At 59.5% G+C, this 19194-nt stretch overlaps 1 protein-coding gene across 1 annotated transcript in view; it reads left to right on the forward strand.

Annotated features, from left to right (window-relative positions):
* The window catches only part of LOC308631635 (voltage-dependent P/Q-type calcium channel subunit alpha-1A-like), a gene marked incomplete at both ends in the record, with an annotated part of 113799 nt that overhangs the window by 71806 nt on the left and 22799 nt on the right, over positions 1-19194 (forward strand). The window contains 8 exons of the mRNA XM_081263012.1: positions 498-662; positions 3440-3550; positions 7512-7595; positions 14247-14363; positions 14671-14736; positions 14905-15020; positions 16625-16775; positions 17644-17774. Of these exons, the coding sequence (XP_081119138.1) occupies positions 498-662; positions 3440-3550; positions 7512-7595; positions 14247-14363; positions 14671-14736; positions 14905-15020; positions 16625-16775; positions 17644-17774 (941 nt within the window). The remainder of the gene's footprint in view (positions 1-497; positions 663-3439; positions 3551-7511; positions 7596-14246; positions 14364-14670; positions 14737-14904; positions 15021-16624; positions 16776-17643; positions 17775-19194) is intronic.

A 19194-nucleotide genomic window follows, 5' to 3' on the forward strand; every position in this document is an offset into this window, starting at 1 on the left:
AGGGTGGGGAAGCAGCACCTTCCCATGGGAGGGCCAGCAAGTGGTCACAAATGAAAGTCTAGTCACCGGGGAACACCACGGGGGCCCTTTGCCCTTCTGGGATCACCCAGGCTGCTCAGAGGACCCAGTGCACCTGTCTTTTGTGCCACTGATCCTTCGGACTCAGTGGCCACTATTTCTCCTTCTCTTTATCCCTCCAAGAAAAGGAGAAGGAAAACCAGTTGGCCCGTTAGAAAGAATGGCTAGGCCCCGAAGTCAGACCTCGGTTGTCATTCAGATTCGGCCCATGCAGCAGCTGAGCCATCTCAGGCAAGTGGCTCAGCCTCTCTGGGCCGAGACAGTGAGGCTGTTGATGAACCTTCTCTGAGGGGTTCCAGGGGATCACGAGGGAAGCCGAGGTCCAAGCACACCTGGACTCCTCCGCAGTGGGATCGGCAGGGCCCAGCGCCGGGCCTCCCCGCTCCTCTGCCTCCTCACGGTGGGCCCCCTCCCCACAGCGGGCCTGCATCGACTTCGCCATCAGTGCCAAGCCGCTGACCAGACACAAGCCGCAGGACAAGCGCAGCTTCCAGTACCGCATGTGGCAGTTTGTGGTGTCCCCACCTTTCGAGTACACCATCATGGCCATGATCGCCCTCAACACCATCGTGCTGATGATGAAGGTGAGCCCCAGGCCCACCCACACCCCCAGCCAACGGGGTCGACTGCAGCGCCCCAGCCAGACCACACTCAGAGTGACGCCCGTGAGTTTCCGTACCTGCTGTTCCCACTGCCTACACACTTCCCGCATTCTGCCTGCCCAGCTGCATGTGCAGACCCTTCCTCCAGGAAGCCTTCCCTGGCTCCCTGAACTGCACAGAGGGCCCGTCCTCACCGTCTCCTGGTGATGACCTCAGTGTGGACGTGCAGGAGGACTTCCCTGCCCATGAGGGCTCCAGGGAGCCCTGACCTGAGTCCCCAGGTTCAGCAAGGGCCCGGGTCAGAGGGGGCGAGAAGCCACACAGACGTTTGGTGGCTGAAGTGCAGGGAGAGGGCTGGGGCCTCGGGCCTGGAGCCTCCATGGGTGGGAGCCACGTCCACGGGCCTGGGTTCAGGTCCAGCTCTGCGCCAGCTCCCGGGCTCTGCTGGCCCCAGGGCGTCTGTTTCCCCGTCAGAGAGAGGAGGGGTGGTGAGGAGAGGACGCTCTGCAGCCTCCACCCCCCTGGGCATCAGAGATGGGTTCATCCCGGCACAGAGGACCCAGGGAGGGAGGGAGGGAGGGAGGGAGCTGCGGTTCTCTTAGTTCTTCCCCAGCCCCGAGTGGAGCCCAGGGCCTCATGCGCGATGTGCACGTGTCCACCACCTGGCCAGTCTCTTTTTCTTTTGTGCCGGGGATTGAACCCAGGGGTGCTGACCGCTGAGCCCCAGCCCCAGCCCGAGTTTGGATGTTATTTGGAGACAGGGCCTCCCTGAGTTGTTTAGGGCCTCACCATTGCTGAGGCTGGCTTTGAACTCACGATCCTCCTGCCTCAGCCTCCCGAGCCGCTGGGGTGACAGGTGTGGGGCTCTGCACCCAGCCTGGCTGTTAATTCTTGATAGTGAAAAAACTGGACCAAGCTCCCCTGAGGCCTCCCCTGCATGGTGGTCCTGCTCTGGGGAAAACGTCCCAGACAGTCCTCAGATGCCTAAACCACAGGAAGAGCCCGACCCCGCCTGCATGGACCGTGCTCTTTCCCCCAACCCACGCACCCACTGGATGAAGGCTGTGAACCAGGTGCAGGGCCTCGGGGAGCCGGGCGGGGCGCTGGTGCCAGGCCCTGGGCTCCACCCCAGCGGCACCAAAGGAAAAAAAAAATTAACGTTCAGTTGCCACAATGTAACCTGACCATTCAGTCACCATTGGTGGCGTTTGGTACATTCACCAAGTTTGCCGCCCTGCCCATCATCGGGACACCCCCCCCAACAAGAGGCCACCCCCACCCAGTGGCCAGCCGTCTGCACACTCTCTGGGTGACGTGCCTCTCACGCTGCAGCTGTTTGGGGTTTTGTTTAATTACTGTAAACAGGAGACCAGGACTGAGCCCTTGAACTCTTCAGGAGGTATTCCTTAAAAATCAAACTTCTGCCGGGCCCCTGGTGCGCGCCTGAAATCCCAGCGGCTCTGGAGGCTGAGGCAGGAGGATCCCGAGTTCAAAGCCAGCCTCAGCAATGGCGAGGCCCTAAGCAACTCAGAGAGACCCTGTCTCTAAATAAAATACAAAATAGGGCTGGGGAAGGGGCTCAGTGGTTGAGGCCCCTGAGTTCAATCCCTGGCACCAAAAATAATTTTAAAAAAAATAAAAGAATGAAGACAGTTGCACTTTTTCACTTAAGATTTACTTAAACCTTAATGGATATTAAGCTTTTAAAAAAGAAAAGGCTGAGGGGCTGGGGCTGTAGCTCAGTTGGTAGGGTGCTTGCCTTGCATGCAAAGGCCCTGGGTTGAATCTCAGCACCACAGAGAGAGAGAAAGACAGAGAGAGAGAGAGATATCTAAGCTGAGTGAGGTCCACCCCCATAGTCCCAGCTACACAGGCGCCTGAGGCAGGAGGCTCGCAGAGTCCAGGAGCACTAGACTGGCCCCCAGACTGCAAGACCCTGCTCAGAGAGAGAGAGAGTGAGAGAGTTCTAGAAATGCTAAGGTTCTGATGGAGACGCCAATTACCTTTATGATCATTGCACGTTGTATACACATGTAGAAATATCACACTGTGCTCCATAAAAATGTACAATCATTATGTGTCAGTTAAAAATTATAAATGTGTTTTTTTAATTTAAATTTTTTTTTTTTTAGTTTTCAATGGATCTTTATTTCATTTATTTTTATGTGGTGCTGAGGATGAAACCCAGTGGTACAAGGGGCTGGGGCTGGGGCTCAGCGGTAGAGCACTTGCCTCATATGTGTGAGGCCCTGGGTTCCATCCTCAACACCACATAAAAATGAATAAATAAAATAAAGGAATTAAAAATTGTTTAAAAAATTAAATAAAAAGCAAAACGCAAGTTGGGTGGGGTGGGGCACAACTGTAACCCCAGCCACTGGGGAGGCTGAGGCAGGAGGATCGCAAGTTCAAGGCCAGCCTGGGCTACTTCGAAGACCCTCAGCAACTAAGCAAGACTCTGTCTCAAAAAAATATGAAAAGGGCTGGGGCGGTCGCGGGTGGAGAAGCACCCGGGGCTCAGTCCAGTGCTGCACAAGGAAAAGAACAAGAGCAAGAGGTGCTATGGGGGGGGGCGGTGGACACTGTCCTGCGCGGCCAGGAGGCCCAGGACACAGAGGCTGAGACCGTCTCAAGACAGTTTTGACTTTGAGCGTGCAAAGACTCCGGGCGGTGGGTCTGGACCCTCCGTGCTCCTCACAGCCCTTACTCCTGGGAGGACGAGGGCCGCACGCTGCTGCTGACATCCCCCCTCCCCCCAGTTCTACGGCGCCTCGGTGGCCTACGAGAACGCCCTGCGGGAGTTCAACATCGTCTTCACCTCACTCTTCTCCCTGGAGTGCCTGCTCAAGGTCATGGCCTTTGGGATTCTGGTGAGTGGCCTGGGCTCTGCCCTGTGCTCGGGGCTCGCTCTGGGCGGGGCTGAGGGTCTCCCCACCTGGTCCCCAGGCCCCACCCAGGTGGCGGCTGCACAGCTCCCGTGACTTCAGCCCCTCCCCAGATATTCAAGGGACACCAGTGAGACCATGGTGACATGCTGGGCCAGGGACATAAGGATTCAGTTTTTCCTCCAAAGGATCCCAAGGAGGGAAAGTAATTGTCATCCATTTCAGAGACAAGGAAACAGATCAGGGAGGCCAAGTCTGTGGGATTCAAACAGTTTTACCCACAATCCACTGGGAGAGTCCACCTAACTGTGGAGCCAGCACCCAGACACAGCCTCAGCCAGGCCTCGGAAGTCAGTGTCCAACCTCCCCGCCTGCCTTGTGCTCTGAAGCTGTCGATTCTCCTCGACTCCATTTTTCTTTTTCTTTTAAATGCGTTCCATGACCCACTAACTTGATTTCGTCTCCTCTACTGCATGTAGTCTCAGCCCAGGACCCTCAGCCTCAAGGAGAGCTGAGGATGGGGGGAGGGGGAGGTGTCTGTCTGTGAAATTAGGTGGGAGAAAATCACTTCTTTATTTTTCTCCAGCCGCTAACTCAACTCGAGTGTTTTCTTTCATCTTGAAGGTAGATGTGCTGGTCAGTTTTCCATTACTGTGACAGAACACCTGAGGTTGTTTACTTATAAGGAGAAAAAGGTCACTCTGGCTCACAGTTTCAAAGGTCTCCGTCTGTGGTTGCTGGGCCTGCTTGGCTTTGAGCCTACAGGGAGGCTCATGGAAGGGCACGGTAGAGCAAGGTGGTCCCCACAAGGTAGCTGGGAAGCCAAGGAGAAAGGAAGAGGAAGGGCCAGGGTCCCGGTATCCTTTTCAAGGGCACGTCCCCAAGAACCTAACTTCTTCCTGAGGGTTCCCCCACTCCAGTAGAGCCACAGCTGGAGAGCAAGCTTCAACACAGAGGCCTTGGAGCACATTCAGATCCAAACTGTAGATTAGGGTGGCCTCTCGAAGGTCCCCAGTGAGAGGCCAAGCTGAACCTTGAACCAGGACGTCAGCTGTCCCGGGCCTACAGCCCCTGGTCTCAGCCAGCCGCTCAGGAGCCGGAGTCGTCCCCCCCCTCCTACCCAAGGGAGCTGCGCCCAGCCCCTCCCCCACAGGGCTCCTGTGCAGAGGACCACCAGTAGGTGCTGGGAAGGGCTGTCAGAAAGGCCACCACTGGCCTTTGTCCCCCAGAGAATGGCTTTGTCTCCCATCAGCAGCACTTGGGGAGGTCTCTAAAACTGAATGACAGGGGCTGGGGACACAGCTCAGCTGGTAGGGTGCTCGCCTCCCAGGCCAAGGCCCTGGGTTCAATCCCCCCCCAAAAAAGGAATGATGGTCTAGGGCCACCTCCAGAAGTTCTGCCCACCAATATGTGCTGTGCTGTGTGGTGTGTGTGGTGTGTGTGGTGCTGCGCTGTGTGGTGTGGTGCGGTGTGGTGTGGTCTTTTGAGATTTGAGCCCAGGCAGACTCTCCTTACCCCTGAGCCACACCCTCAGAGGTAGAGCAAAGCTTTGTTTCTGTTTTTCGTGAGTCAGGGCCTCACGAAGTTGTTGAAGCTGACCTCAAACTTGTGATCCTCCTGCCTCAGCCTCCTGAGTCTCTGGGGTTCTAGGTGTGAGCCACCATGCCCAACTAAATATGGGGGAGGGGTTATTTGTTTATTTTGGTGCTAGGGGTTGAACTAAATCGCTGAGGCAGGCCTTCAACTTGTGATCCTCCCGCCTCAGCCTCCTGAGTAGCTGGGACTCCGGTGTGTGGATGTTCAATGAGTACCCTGGGGATCTGAGTCACACCAGGACTGTCAAGCACAGGGATTAGCACCAGCCTGGTGGAGGGGGCATCCCAGAATTCTGGTGCCACCTATGGGCTGTGTGGCCCGGGGTGCATCACAGGAAGATCAAGGCCCAGGCTCCTAGAACTGCCCCACCCCCTGCCAGCTGTGTGGCCCCAACCAAGTCCTCTGGTGTCCTGGTGTCCAGCTCTTGACAATGAAGAGGTCTTGCACCGGGTCCCAAGGCCAAGAGGAGCTGGCCTCCACTGACCAAGCGGCTCTCCTGCGGGGCCAAGGCCCCCTGTCCCTCGCCCTTGCCAATCCTGCCCAGAGCTCCCCTTCCCATTTTAGACAAAGCCCCAACTTTCCCCCATTGGAGTCAAGCAACGGAGGGGGGGCCCTGTACCCCGGGCGCTCAAGGCGGGTCCCCAAACACCTGGGGGGCTGGCTTCACCTGGGATTCCTCAGGAGCAGAGCTTGCCACAGGACTGAGTGCAAGGATGTGTCTGCAAAGTCACCTCGCCAAGGACAGGAGGGGAGGGGCAGTGGGGAGGGCCAGGAGGGCAGCTGCCCCTGCCAGGGAAGTGCAGGCCACTGGGGATCAGTTCCACTGGGGGCCTCCAGGTGGCAGCAGAGGGCAGGGCGCCGAGGAGGGAGCTGCATCCTCTCTGGCTGTGGTCACAGTCAAAGCTGCTTCCAGGGGCCACAGAGAGGGGTCTACGGCCAGACCGCCCTGAACTCGCCCCATCTCCTCTGAAATGCGTGGGAATGTGGGTGGGTCCCAGCAACCCCTGCCACACACCAGAAGTGCCTGCATTCCTCTCAGGCAGTTTTCAAACCATATCGCCTGCTGAATACTCAGTAGCGACAGTTGTTACCCCCTGCCCCCCAGAACCCCGAGGCCCGATGCTGCAACTACCAGGGAAGCGTAGTTCTGAAATGTGGACCCTTCTAGGCTGCAGGGCTGCCTGGGGTCAGGCCCTCCGCTGGCCACTGAGAGTGAGGCCCAGGTCCTGGCCTGCATCAGGGGGGACACTGACAAGGCCCACGTTTGCCGCGGGTCCCGCAGAGCCTGGAGGTGGGAGGCGTCTGTTTGACCCAGATTCTTAGATCCCAGCAGGGTGCTGGAGGAGGAAATTGGAGGAAGGCCCCTCTCCAAAAAGACCAAGCGTCCTCATTTCAGTGCCAAGTTAAGGGGAGCAGGGGGCTCAGGGCTGGGGTTTTTTATCAGATGGTGTGGGGTATTTCAAAATTTTAACAACACAGCTGTCCCAGGGTGTCTGAGTTGAGCCAGCTGCCAGCCCAGAGATGTATCAGTCAGTATAGATCAAGTTAAGCTGCAGTAACAAAAAAACCCTACCTCTCAGTGGCTTTAATCAACAAAGGTGGTTTGGGTTTTTTTCCCCCCCACACTCGACACAGGGAATTTTTGCCTTCTGTTTACTCACGACCCAGGCTTATGGAATAGCTGCTATCTGGATGTTGCTGGTCACAGGCAGGAGTGACTACGCTACCTCAGCCACACAGCCCCATCTAACCAGGGGCCAGGAAGTGTAGACCTGTGTGTGCCTGGAAGGCCTCAAGGCCCTTCCTCCAGTGCCCAGTGACCTCTGTCCTCCTTCTCCAGATCAGGAAATGGAAGCACAGAGAGATCAAGCCACTTGCCCATAGCCACACAGCTCCAGTAGTAGAGCTGGGATTTGAACCGAGAACCTTCCCTCCCTTAGTGGGTGTGCTGTAAGCACAGCAGGGTCCTAACCTAGACTCACTTGGGTGCAGAGCAGGGCCACCCCTCGGCTGCTGACCTCCTCTGAGTGAAAATGGGTGATGCTCTTTCCCTCTGGGGGCCTTGTGAGGAGCAGTGACATCCTCTATAGAGCAGGCAGGGCTTGGAGGGCCTCCGAAGTGTTGGAGACAGGCCTCAGCCCCAGAGGGCAGCCCCTCCCCAGCAGAGGAAGGCCAGGCCTGGAGGCCCCGGGAGGGGACTCAGCAGAAGCCCTCCAGCAGCCCTAGATTGGCAGCAGGGCCTTTGAGTGGGTGTGACTGTCCCCGGGCACCAGCTGTCCTGCCCCTGCCAGCTGGGGACGGGGGCCTGGAGCCCTTGTTGGCATCTCTGTCTTGTGGGTCCCTGTTCTAGAATTATTTCCGCGATGCCTGGAACATCTTCGACTTTGTGACTGTTCTGGGCAGCCTTACAGATATCCTCGTGACCGACTTTGGGGTAAGACTCCTGCCGGCTTCTTTCTGGGGTCTCGGGGCTGGACTGGGGGGTGGCATGGTGGGGCGGGGGGCGGGTACTGACGCTACAGATTCTGGCACCATAGTTGGCTGTGGCCAGTGCTTGGCCAGGACCTCAAGGAGAACCGGGGCCCCTGGGGACAGGGCAGCCCTTAGGAGGACAGTGAGGGAGATGAGCGCATCCAAAGCCCAGACGCGGGGCTGCGCTACAGGGTGGGCTTCCCTGCCTCTCGGCCGTCGAGTGTGAACAAACAATGCGGATAGGTGTGTCAAGGGCCGCGGAGGCCCCGAAAGGCCCCCAGGCTAGCCCATCCAGACACCCAGTGGGGCCAGAGAGACCCCTGCTGTCACTTGTCTGCGCAGACCCTCTGCGGCTCACAAGCAGGAGGGTACCCTGGTCCTCAGGCCAAGGCAGGGATGACACTCCCAGGACCCCAGGAGAGTCCCCAGGACACCCACCCTCCTCTACCCCCGTAGGAGAGGCAGCAGGTCCTTGGTCCCAGGCCCACAGCCCTTCCTTCGTTCCCAGACCCCAGAGGTCCTGCCCAGGCCCTCTCCTTGGCCATTTGCCAGCGAACCCAGGCTTGGGGACCCTCGGGAGATGGTGGGGAAGAGATCCTCAAGGGGGAGCAGAAGGGAGAAGAGTGTGGAGGTGGGGCCGGGTGGGATGGACGGCGCCCTAATAACAGTAAAAATAATGCTAACCGCCGAGGACCGGCTGTGCCAAGCGTCTCCGTGGACGGGCTCCTGCACCAGAGAATCCCCCAAGGGGATGTCCTTTCCCGGAAAAGGACAGAGAGGAAGGGAAGGGACTCGGGCCACCAGCCGCCGGCCACCTGGGAGCTGTTACCTGCCCAGGCGCTGAAGTGCGGAGGGGCCACTTCCAAGACCAAAGCCACAGAGCAGCAGGGGCCAGCCCACCGTCCCTCCTGACCCCCCCCAGGCACCGCCTACTGGCCTAGGCAACCCCGGGGAAGTGAAGAGACCCGCCCTGGTCCCTCAGCCCGGCCCTGGTGACTCTGGGGAGCACCTTGGCAGCCCCAGGGCGTCCCCGCCTGTCACCCAGGAAGGAGATCCTGGGGCCCATCCCCCACCCTCCTTCCAGAAGGCTGCCACAGAGAAGGGGGCTTGCTGATGTGTCCCCACCAGCACGCAGGGCATCACGGCCACTTCTGTGCCCTCAGCTGCAGCAGAGCCAGGAACTCCCTCCCCAGCCCTGAAGGTTTTCTCTAGAGGAGTCTCCCCCACCTGCAGGCTTCCCCACCAGGACCCCCAGGTCGCTCTTCCTTGGCAGGGTCTGGCCCTGATCTTCACCCTCACTGTCTGACCCAGGGCCCTGCCTGGCAGTCGTAACAGCTCACCATCCCACCGAGCGCAGGACAGCCTGAAGCCCATGTCCCTTTGGGTGAGGAGGCTGGGAAGGGCTGCTCAGCTCCCCAGGACAAGTGGAGGAAGTTGGTTGAAACTTCCATTTGCCAGTGAGACATCTGCAGGGCCGGACGCCCAGCTGTGTGTCCTGTCTGGCCCGAAGGCATAGGAGCCTAGATACTAGGACATCGCAGTAGCCAAGCAGCCCTCCGTACCAGCCACCGGCGTGCGGGCAGCTGTGTCACCTGTCTCCTGTAGAGTGGGCAGAACTGGTGCAACTGATCCCATCAGTTCCTTATATGACTCCCATTCATGCACACATTGAGTGCCTACTGTGTGCCAGGCATGGTAATGATGCTGCAGGGGGAACGGGGGGGGGGGGGTGTGTGCAAAGCAAAACAGAGCAGCATGCGGACACCTGCTCCCAGAGATCGGGTGTTCTAGGGGGAGCGGCAGCGTTTTTACAGATGAGGACGCTCCACGTGAAATGCTTGGCACAGAGTCTCCAGGAAGTCTCCCTAACGGTGGTTATTATTATTGTTATTGCTATTGTTGCCGTGGGTACCTGGGCAGTGTGGTAGCCAGCCCTGCATGGTCATATCCTGAGGGGAAGGCTTCAGGGGGTGTCTGGGCCTTCGGGCATGACCAGGTCCCAGCTGTTAGGTCTCAGGGCCCCCCTCTGCCTCCCAGGTAAGGCACCAGGTCTGAGGCCAGAGCCCAGCCACGCTGCGGCGTGGGGAGCCAGGCCCCGGGAGGGCAGGTGGGGGGAGGGTGCCAAGCGGCCTGGGGACGGGTTGGCGCTGCGCGGTGGATAATGACTGTTTCTTGTCTTGTCTCTTTCCATGCCTGCTGTTTAAACTGTATATTGGCACAACGCCGTCTGAAAAACTCATCCAATCAAAATGCACTATGAAATTCATTTGTTCATCCATGACGTGGTCTGTGTGTTCATACACCCATGACTTATCTCCCAACCCACCGCCACCACCACCCCCACTCCCCGCCCGGAACCGAAACCCATTGGTTTTTTGGCACTGGTTACAAATCAACCTAAAAAACGCTGAACTCCGCCCCCAACCGCCCCCGCCCGCCCGCCCCCCTCCATCTTCAACATCCGCATCTAGAATCCGGTTGGTGTTACTTCTTTCTGAAGTCTAAATGCCTTACATTAACTGTGAAGCATCTCGCATCCGCACGCATGGCCTGCCCTGGCTTCCTGGGGGTGCCTGTCTCCCCTCCCTCCCGCTCCCGTCTGTCCGTCTCCCCGCCCCACCCGCCCTCCCCTCCCGCTCTGGGTGTTCCTCGCAGGTTCTGGATGGAGGGTTTCCATTCGGGTGGGTTTTCATCATTTGCAGAAAAAGGACTGTGCCTGGCCCAGTGTTCCATCCTGGACCCAAGGGCCGGCCCGCCAGCATCACCCACACGCAGCCCCCCAGGCCCACCACGCCCAGCCACCTCCCCACACTGCCACCCGGTTCAGCTTGGGAAGCCCAAACCCACTGACCACCTCTCTTCCACTCTCTCCCCTCTGGCCTCCAGCCTCAACCCCTTGCAAGCCCACTGTCCCGGCCTCCATCAATAGAGATGCTCTCAGGCCAGCAGGGAGACCTCAGGGCGAGGAGGCATGCAAGCAAAAATTTAGGGACAGGGGAACCCAGAGTGGACAGACTCGGGTCTGGTGGCCCGCTGAGGCTCTCCCTGCAGCCCTGATAGGCAGGTGTGCACGCTGCACCCACACCCAGTAAGTGCTCAGCCAGCGCACACCTGGCGCAGGTATGGCCTCTAATTCACACTTTTCCTCTCGTCTCTCTCTATGGCTTTACCTCTTGCACGCACACACACACACACATGCACGCACACACACGCAGTCCCTCTCCTATATTACTTCCACCCACCCTGAAGGGCCGCCCCCCACCCAGCACACACCTCCTTCATCTCTCCCTCTGACTCCGCGCCTTCCCCTCCCACCTCTGCCCTTCTGCCCATCATCACCAAGGAGCCCCTGAAGGGCCCCACTGGTGGCATTTTGCACTGGATCCCTCCCTGCGGACAGCGCACTCCTCCACCGAACAGGGAATGATCACCAACTGCAAGGTGGGCAGAGCCAGCCACCGTCTCTGCCCCTTGCCTGAGTGAGGTGGGGGTGGCAGGTATTGGTCCAGTAACCCTTGACCTCCACTTGAAATCGTAGCTTCTCTGCAAGCTGAAGGCTGAGCAGCATGAACAAGGTAGAGAGGGGAGAAAAAGGCATTCCAGGCCCCAGGACGGTGGGTGAAAAGGCCCTGGGGCAGGGGAGAAAGCAGGGGTCCGGGCTGCAGGTGAGGGAGTGTGGCTGGAGCAAAGCGGCAGAGGAAAGCTAGCGGAGAGCTGGGGAGGGAGGGGCCCTGCCAGGGGACGCTGCTGTGGAATCTTAAGCACCAGGAAAGGCCTGGAAAGATTGAAGCGGTGATGTGATTTGAAATGGTTGAGATGGGAGCGCCTGGCTACAATGAGATGAGGCTGAGCTGGAGGTGGGCACCAGGTCCCAGCAAGAGGTGACAGGTGGCAGTGGAGGCAGCAGGGAACTGGAGGGACTGGCTCAGAGCATGGGGCTGGACTGGGCAGGAGGGAGCTGGCCCTGGGAGGAGGAGGAGTGGGCGTGGTGAGTTTGAGGTCCCCGCAGGACCCGGGAGGCAGGCAGCGGGGCGTCTGGAGCTTTGGGCTGAGGTCGGGCAGGAGGAGGGGTCTGCAGAGGGCAGAATTTCTGTGCATCCCTTGGGCAGGTGGTTCCCATGTCCTTCTGCATGCTCGAGGGACACCAGGCTCTGAGCCGTCACTGGAGAGAGGACCACAAAGGGAAGGACTCCATGCCCCCAGGGCCTGTGGCCAGTGGCAGGGCAGGGTCTGGGGAAGCTAGGAGGGGGCTCTGGAGGCTCCGGGGGCACTCAGGACGTGGTGCAGGAAGAGACGGGTGGATGAGGGCTGCCGGGACCCTCGCCCCACCAGACCCCTCCGGTCCCTACCCCACCTCCCTCGTGTCTCCTCCCTAGGCTCCCCAGGGGCAGCATGCTGTCTGCATGTCTCCCTGCCAGATCCTGCTGCTTCCGCCTGGTGGCAGGCTCCATCCTGAGCCCCGAGGCTGCTTCCAGGGCTGCCTGCCTCTGCATGCTCCCGAGTCCACATGTTATGATCCGCCCCATGGAAGGGATGGCTTGCACTCTGGGGGTGTACGGGAGGGGGCTGGGGACACCTGGGCTGTTGGCCCCGTCCCCAGGTGGAGCTGGGTGGCCAGGCAGGGCTGGGGTCAGGTCAGGGGCACGGAGGGTGATCTCGGAACCAAGCTGGGCTGGGGCTCTGGTGAGAACTTGGGTGTTCTCACTGACAGGCCCAGTGCGGTCAGGTAGGGCCCAGCCCCTTTGGCCACCAGGCGTAAGGGCCAGCTGCTGCATCCCATAGAACACCTGACTCACCAGCCAACCGAGAGGCCTCTTGCCAACCTCGGAAATTCCACTCCCAGGCCAGAGCTACTGACAGACACAGGCCCCATAGCGGGGAGTCCCCCACAACCCTGTGCCCCAGAAGCACCAAGGACAATGTCCATGTAATCATTGCCCAAATTGGCACACGCTTGAAACCGGGAGGGTTGCTGCGATACCTGGGCTCCCCTTATGGGTCGCCCTGCGCCATTCGCGGGGTGAGGGCTCAGCAGTGCTAGGCCTTGCTATGGGGCCTGAATCGCTGCTCCCACAAATCCCTTAGGCCAGACTCCAGGTGGGGTCCCCTTAGCAGGAGACCCACTACCCCCCGCCTCCCACCCCCCAAGTCCTAGCCAGCGACGGGAGGTTTCCACGTCTGCCCGAGGCAGGGATCACTCAGAGGCCATGAGCCAGGAAAGCCAGCATCACTGCTAGAACGAGGGGCCTGGGAAAGCTGCAGGGCATGTGGCCAGCCTCCAGGGCCATAGGGGCCCAGGCCTGGCCCAAAGCAGACAGTGACCAAATCCTATTTTTAAACGATGTCAACTAGTTTCCATAATCAAATAACAAGATGCTACTCAGGCCCAACAAATTAGCTTCACTGGCCAAACAGGTCCACTTGTGATTTCTAGCCCCCCAGCCAGGGTCCCCTGAAGCCTCAGGACAGTCATGTAAACACCCAGGAGTTGTGACCACCATTCCTGCCAGCCTCCTGCTCCACTTTTAGCTTGGGTGGGAGGACACAGAGGCCGGTGAGCAGACAAGCTTTTTTGAGCAAATCAGAGTCCACCCAGGGAGGTCCTGGGGGCAGGGACGGCCCCACCTCCCGGCCCCCCGCACCTGCCCCTTGGTGGGCTGGGGGTTAATTCGGAGCTCACCCGCCCCATGGGAGCTGAGTCGTTCCTGCTTCCCGCAGGCCTGGTCCCGTGACACTCCACCCAGCCCCAGAAGCTGAGAAGCCATCCCTGAGAGGGGGGAAAAGGGCCCCAAATGCATCTTCTCCGACTCAGCGGGCAGCGAGGACTCACCCTGCAGCTGAACAGCCCCAGCTCCCTCCCGTCCTCCCCATTCCCGCTCGCCAAGGGGGTAAGGAAAGATGCTCTTCTGCTTCTCCCCATTGGCTCCAGCCGCTGCTCCTCTTGGCCGTGGGGTGAGGTCAGGGCGGGCAGGAGCGGGTGGGCAGCTCAGCAGGGCAGGGCAGGGCAGGGTGCCCGGTGAGTCCCGTGACAGATGCATTTCTGGCTCGGAGCGTAACATGCCCTCGGAACCCGCACATGTCCTCCAGGCCTGAGCGTGCTGGCGACTCCCACCCCGTCCCCGCCCCCGCCCCGGTGTTTGTGCATCGTACACGTGTGATGGGTTCCGCAACTTGACCCGCCAGTGTCCTATCGTCTCAGTGCATTTGGTTGTTGGGAGAAATAAAAACCATCTCGATTTTTTTCCTGATTGGATGATTCGGATATATTTTCTTTTCCTTGATCTTTTGTTATTTCTTTCCCACCCCGTTCCCTTCTCCTCCTTCCCCCTTTTCTTTCCTTTTCCCCACTGCGGGTGGGGCTGGCAGGGAGGGCGGATGCTTTTGAGTTGATGCCTTTCCTTCTTCCCACCCTCTGCCCTTGACTTCCTTCCTTTTTTCCAGTTTTCCCTCTGCACCATTGCATTAATAGTGCTTTCTCTCCTTTCCCTCCTTATTTGGGGTCTGGCTTGCTTTTTTCCTGTTGGTTGGCTTCATGTAGGGGCCTCTGTGAGTGGTGACAGCTCTGAGCTCCTGGGGTGGGTGGATGGTCACCCCTCTCCCTCCATCTCCCCAGAATAACTTCATCAACCTGAGTTTTCTCCGCCTCTTCCGAGCTGCCCGGCCCATCAAACTCCTCCGTCAGGGTTACACCATCCGCATTCTTCTCTGGACCTTCGTGCAGTCCTTCAAGGTGAGCCCCTGCCCCTGCCCCTGGCCCAGGGTTCAGAAGAGCGGACTCCTGTGCTCCAGAGGAATCAAACTGGATGTGACTCTGTGCAGGAGCCATCCTGGGATGCCATCTTCGGGGCTCCTATCTAACTTCCTGCCCATGGGGTGTCTTCAGAGCTCTGAAGGCCTCATCACAGAGCCCCAGTGACCAGCGCTGGCGGGACTCGCGCAGCATGTGGCCCCCCCGACCAGTGGGGGTCGCGCTGGGACAAGGGAAGGAAATGGTGGGCCGAGGGGCCCAGCACCCCTCACTGCCTTCCCTCCCGCAGGCCCTGCCCTATGTGTGCCTGCTGATTGCCATGCTCTTCTTCATCTACGCCATCATCGGGATGCAGGTGAGCGCGCACTCTAAGGTGTCGGGCCACCCAGAGGGGCAGCCGCCCCCAGGCAGGAGCGGCCCAGTGGAGCCCTAATCGGGTGGCAAAGAGATGGAGCTGGCTGCCCTGAAGCCACGGGCTGCGGGGCGGCAGGCTGGCCCTGGTGGTCACCCTCCCATTCCGCAGGTGTTTGGCAACATCGGCATCGACATGGAGGACGAGGACAGTGATGAGGACGAGTTCCAAATCACTGAGCACAACAACTTCTGGACCTTCTTCCAGGCGCTCATGCTTCTCTTCCGGTGAGAGGGGGCGTGGCTTCTCCCTTCCACGGGTGGGGAGGCCTTCATTCTTCTCTTCCGGTGTGTGTGCCCACGTCCATCCCTTCCGGTGGGGAACGTGTGCTAATCTCTTAAATGTCCCACTCTCCTCCTCCCTTTCTGGGGAGGTTTGGTACGGTCGTGCAGGGCGCAAGGGTCCGTGGCAGGGCAGTTGCTGAAGGCCTTCTTCAGGCTTCAACTCGATTGAATCCCCCTGACTGCCTCCTGAGGTGGGGACGCTTGAACTCCCCATCCGATACTTGAGGAAACTGAGGCTTAGGGCTGTTGAGGTTGATTCTTTGGTGAAGCCTGGATGCACGTCCTGCATTCCCCGAGCGGAGGTTTATTGAGCAGCTACTGTGTTCCAGGCACTGCCACACCCCGGGATACGGCAGAGGGAGAGGGAAAACACTTTCTATCCTTTGGAAGTTAATTTTCCCATGAGGAAGACACATAATTGGTGAAACAATTATAGGAGATCCTAGATGGAGATAAAATTTTAGATCAGGAGGGCATGGGGATTTGGGTGTGGTAAGCCCAGTTATTCGGGAGGCTGAGGTAGGAGGATCATAAGTTCGAGGCCAGCTGGGCAACTTAGTGAGACCCCGCGTCAAAATAAAATCAAAAAGGGCTGGGAATGTGAGTAGCTCAGTGGTGGAGGAGGAATACCACACACACACAAAGAAAAAAAGGAGGCGGAAAGGGGACACAGAAAGAAATAGTGTCTGATGCCCCTTGTGGGAGGTGCCTAGAATAGGTGAATTCAGAGCTGGAAAGTGGAACAGGGGGTGCGGGGCTGGGGGCAGACAGCAGGGAGTTACTACTTACAGGGAGCAGAATTGGGGAGGGTGAGAAAGTTCTGGGGTGGGCGGTGTGACAGCAGTTGGTGCCACTGAGTCGTGTGTTTCGAAGTGGTTAAAATGGTCTATTTAAGAATTTTGCCGCAATAAAAAAAATAGGTTCATCTAACAATAAAAAGAAGGGGATGGAGGGCCTGTTGGTCACACCTGTCTGGAGGTGTGACGTTAGAGGGACAAAGGTGAGGAGGGAGCCATGTGGATGTCAGGAAGGGTGGCCAGGCAGAGGGGACAGCTGACACAGGGATCGTGGCTGGGACATGGCTGGCACGTTTGAGGACAGTGAGGGGCCAGCTCACCCGGAGCACAGTGACCCAGGGAGAAAAGACTCTCGGGGAGAGTCACCTGGAGGGAGGAGAGCTTTTAGGTTATGCAGATGTCCCTGGGCCCAGTCCGGCCGGGTCCGGCCTGTCGGGTGGAGCGTGGGCCTCAGCTTGCCCCATCCTGGGGGTGGAGCCCAGCGCCTTGTGTGTGAGCGAGCCCTCTGCCCCTGACCAGCTCCTCACCCAGCACCAGCATTTTCAAAAGTCCCCGTGGGCCTTAAAGCTCAGCCAAGGAGGAGAATGTCCACCCGATGTCCTAGGGAGGGGAGGCAGTGGACCTGGGGCTCAGATCAGCCCACCCAGCTCCAGAGCCCAGTGTCTGACCCACACGCGCCCCTTCCCGAGAGGCCTTGGCCTCCAGCCAGAGCCGGGTGCCCAGGCCCCTGATGCCCCTCCCTGTCCTCAGGAGTGCCACCAGGGAAGCCTGGCCCAACATCATGCTCTCCTGCCTCAGTGGGAAGCCATGTGACAAGAACTCTGGCATCCTGACAGCCGACTGCAGCAACGAGTTCGCTTATTTTTACTTCGTGTCCTTCATCTTCCTCTGCTCCTTCCTGGTGAGTCTGCGGGAGGGGAGGCCGGGCGGGCCTGGACTCCTCTCTGGCTCAGGACCAGATTTCTCTAGGATGAGACCAATCTGCTCCTTCAGGGCTGCTCCCAGCCAGCCTGGGGCTCAGTGAACCCAAGTTTCCCAGTGTGGATCCCGCTGAGCTTGGGGGCACCCCAACTTGCACCCTCTGGGTGCCCCCGACACTAGATGACCATGTCAGCCCAAGGAGAGTCAGGCACAGCGTAATCCCAGTGGGGGAGGCAGGACATCATGCAGCCAGGAAGCGGAGGGAGATGGAGAAAGAGCCAAAGACCCAGTAGACCTTCCCCGGGCGTGCCCCCACTTCCTGTTTCCACCACCTCCAACACCTTCGGTTATGACCCTGTCAGTGGGTCAGTGTTGATGAGGTCCCAGCCCAGGTGACCTAGTCACCTCCCCAGCCCCACCTCCGAACACTGCCAAACACTAGGTAGAGCCTTTGGAGATCATTCCAGATCCAACTGATAGCCCTGTCCCTCCCCGCAATAGGGTGACAGCCAAGAGTGTCACCAGACATTGCTGCCATTCCCTGGGGAAGGCCAGGATCCCCTCCATTGGAGACCCAGATGGGGGAGGATCTGGGGTCCTCCCCAGCGGTGGTCCCCTTGGTGTGACCCATTTCCCAGCCCCCCCACCGTCCATCTGCCCTTCTCCCTCCCTGTCTGCACCCAAGCTCACCGGAGCTCACCCTCGCTGTCCTCCTTGGGTCAGCGAGTGTCTCCTCGGGGTCCACTGCCGCTCTCTGTCCCCGGGCCTCTGCGGGAGTTCAGTGGGTGCGTCCGCCAGCCACCCCAGCTCTCTCCCTCCTACTCCCGTCTCCCCCTGGGGCCCCACAGATGCTGAACCTCTTCGTCGTCGCCATCATCATGGACAACTTTGAGTACCTCACCCGAGACTCCTCCATCCTAGGCCCCCACCACCTGGATGAATACGTGCGTGTCTGGGCCGAGTACGACCCTGCCGCTTGGTAAGGAGTGCCTGGGTCCTCCGGCCACACTGGGGCCTCCTGCCGGAGCTGGGACGTGGGCAGGTGGGTCCTGGGCGTGGGTCCCAGGCTCTGGCAGGGACCCCACCTGCGTCGGTCCAGAGGAGAGAAGGAGAACCGTGACCCTGAGCGTCGCAGCCTAAGTGCTCAGAGTCTCACCCCTGCCAAAGCCCTGTCCCTAGGAAGAGAGGGGAGGGTCACTCGGAGAATGAGGGAGCCCTGCTGCGCCCTGAAGGGTTAGCGCAGCAGGCCCTGGGAGGAGCTGAAGCCTCCAGTGGACTCCGCTGGGGCATAGGGGAGAGGCTGGCCCAGCTGGGCAGCCAAGATCTGGCACAAGATGGGAGCCCCAGAACCCCCTCCAAAACCTGGAGCGAGCTGGCTGCGGTGACGCACGCCTGTCACCCAGCGGCGATCCCGAGTTCACAGCCAGCCTCAGCAAAAGCAAGGTGCTAAGCAATTCAGGGAGACCCTGTCTCTAAATAAAAGACAAAATTGTGCTGGCGACGTGGCTCAGTGGTCATGTGACCCTGAGATGGATCCCCAGTGACCATTCAAACAAAACCACTAGAGCGGCCAGGGGGGTGGGCCCTTGCCTCCCCATGACCTTGAAGAAAGAGCGTCCATCTCTGGAGACCAGAGGCCACTGCGGGCTGGAGGGGCCCAGCTCGGCTCCCCCATACCTGGGTGGGCTCTGAGTGCGCTCGACACCAGGCCCTTGCAGACACTCAGAGGCCCCAGGAGCGGCCTGGAGCCCCCAGCCATGGGGACTCTAGGTGGGGCTGGTCTCGGCACCTGAAAGTGCATTACTGAGGGGGCCTCGTTGGCCGAGTCCTCCTGTGCTCTGGCCACCGCCCTGGCAGGGAGGCCTCAAGGAGGGGGCGGGAGGATGGGTCTCTCCAGCCCCGCAGCCCAGACAAGCCCTCCCCAAGGCCAGAGGTGCCGCGGGTTCCTAACTCTTCCTCTTTCGATTTTAGGTCCGTTGCTGTCCCCCTTTTCTCTGTCACCAGCCCCCTCAGTGTAGCCAACATAGATTGTGCCAGGAGGCAAGAAGCCAAGGGCCTGGGGGGAGGTGCGGGTCTAAGACCCCAGCACAGCCACCAGACCCGCCCGGGGCCCAGTGTCCGAATGTCCCCAGAGACCTCTCCTCTCCCAAGCCTGCAGCAGTCCCAGAGACCAGGAGGTCCAGCCCCTGCTGTCCCTGCCCCGCCGAGGGCTGGGGGCGGGGGCAGAGGCAGCCTGGGCCGCACTCACTAACCCTGTCTTCCCTTTCAGTGGTCGGATCCATTATAAGGACATGTACAGTTTATTGCGCGTAATCTCCCCCCCTCTCGGCCTAGGCAAGAAATGTCCTCATAGGGTTGCTTGCAAGGTTTGACTTCCACTAAAACCTGCTAGCATCCTG

This window comes from Spermophilus citellus, assembly GCF_964194105.1.
Source record: "Spermophilus citellus genome assembly, chromosome: 12".
NCBI classification, from domain to species: Eukaryota; Metazoa; Chordata; class Mammalia; order Rodentia; family Sciuridae; genus Spermophilus; species Spermophilus citellus.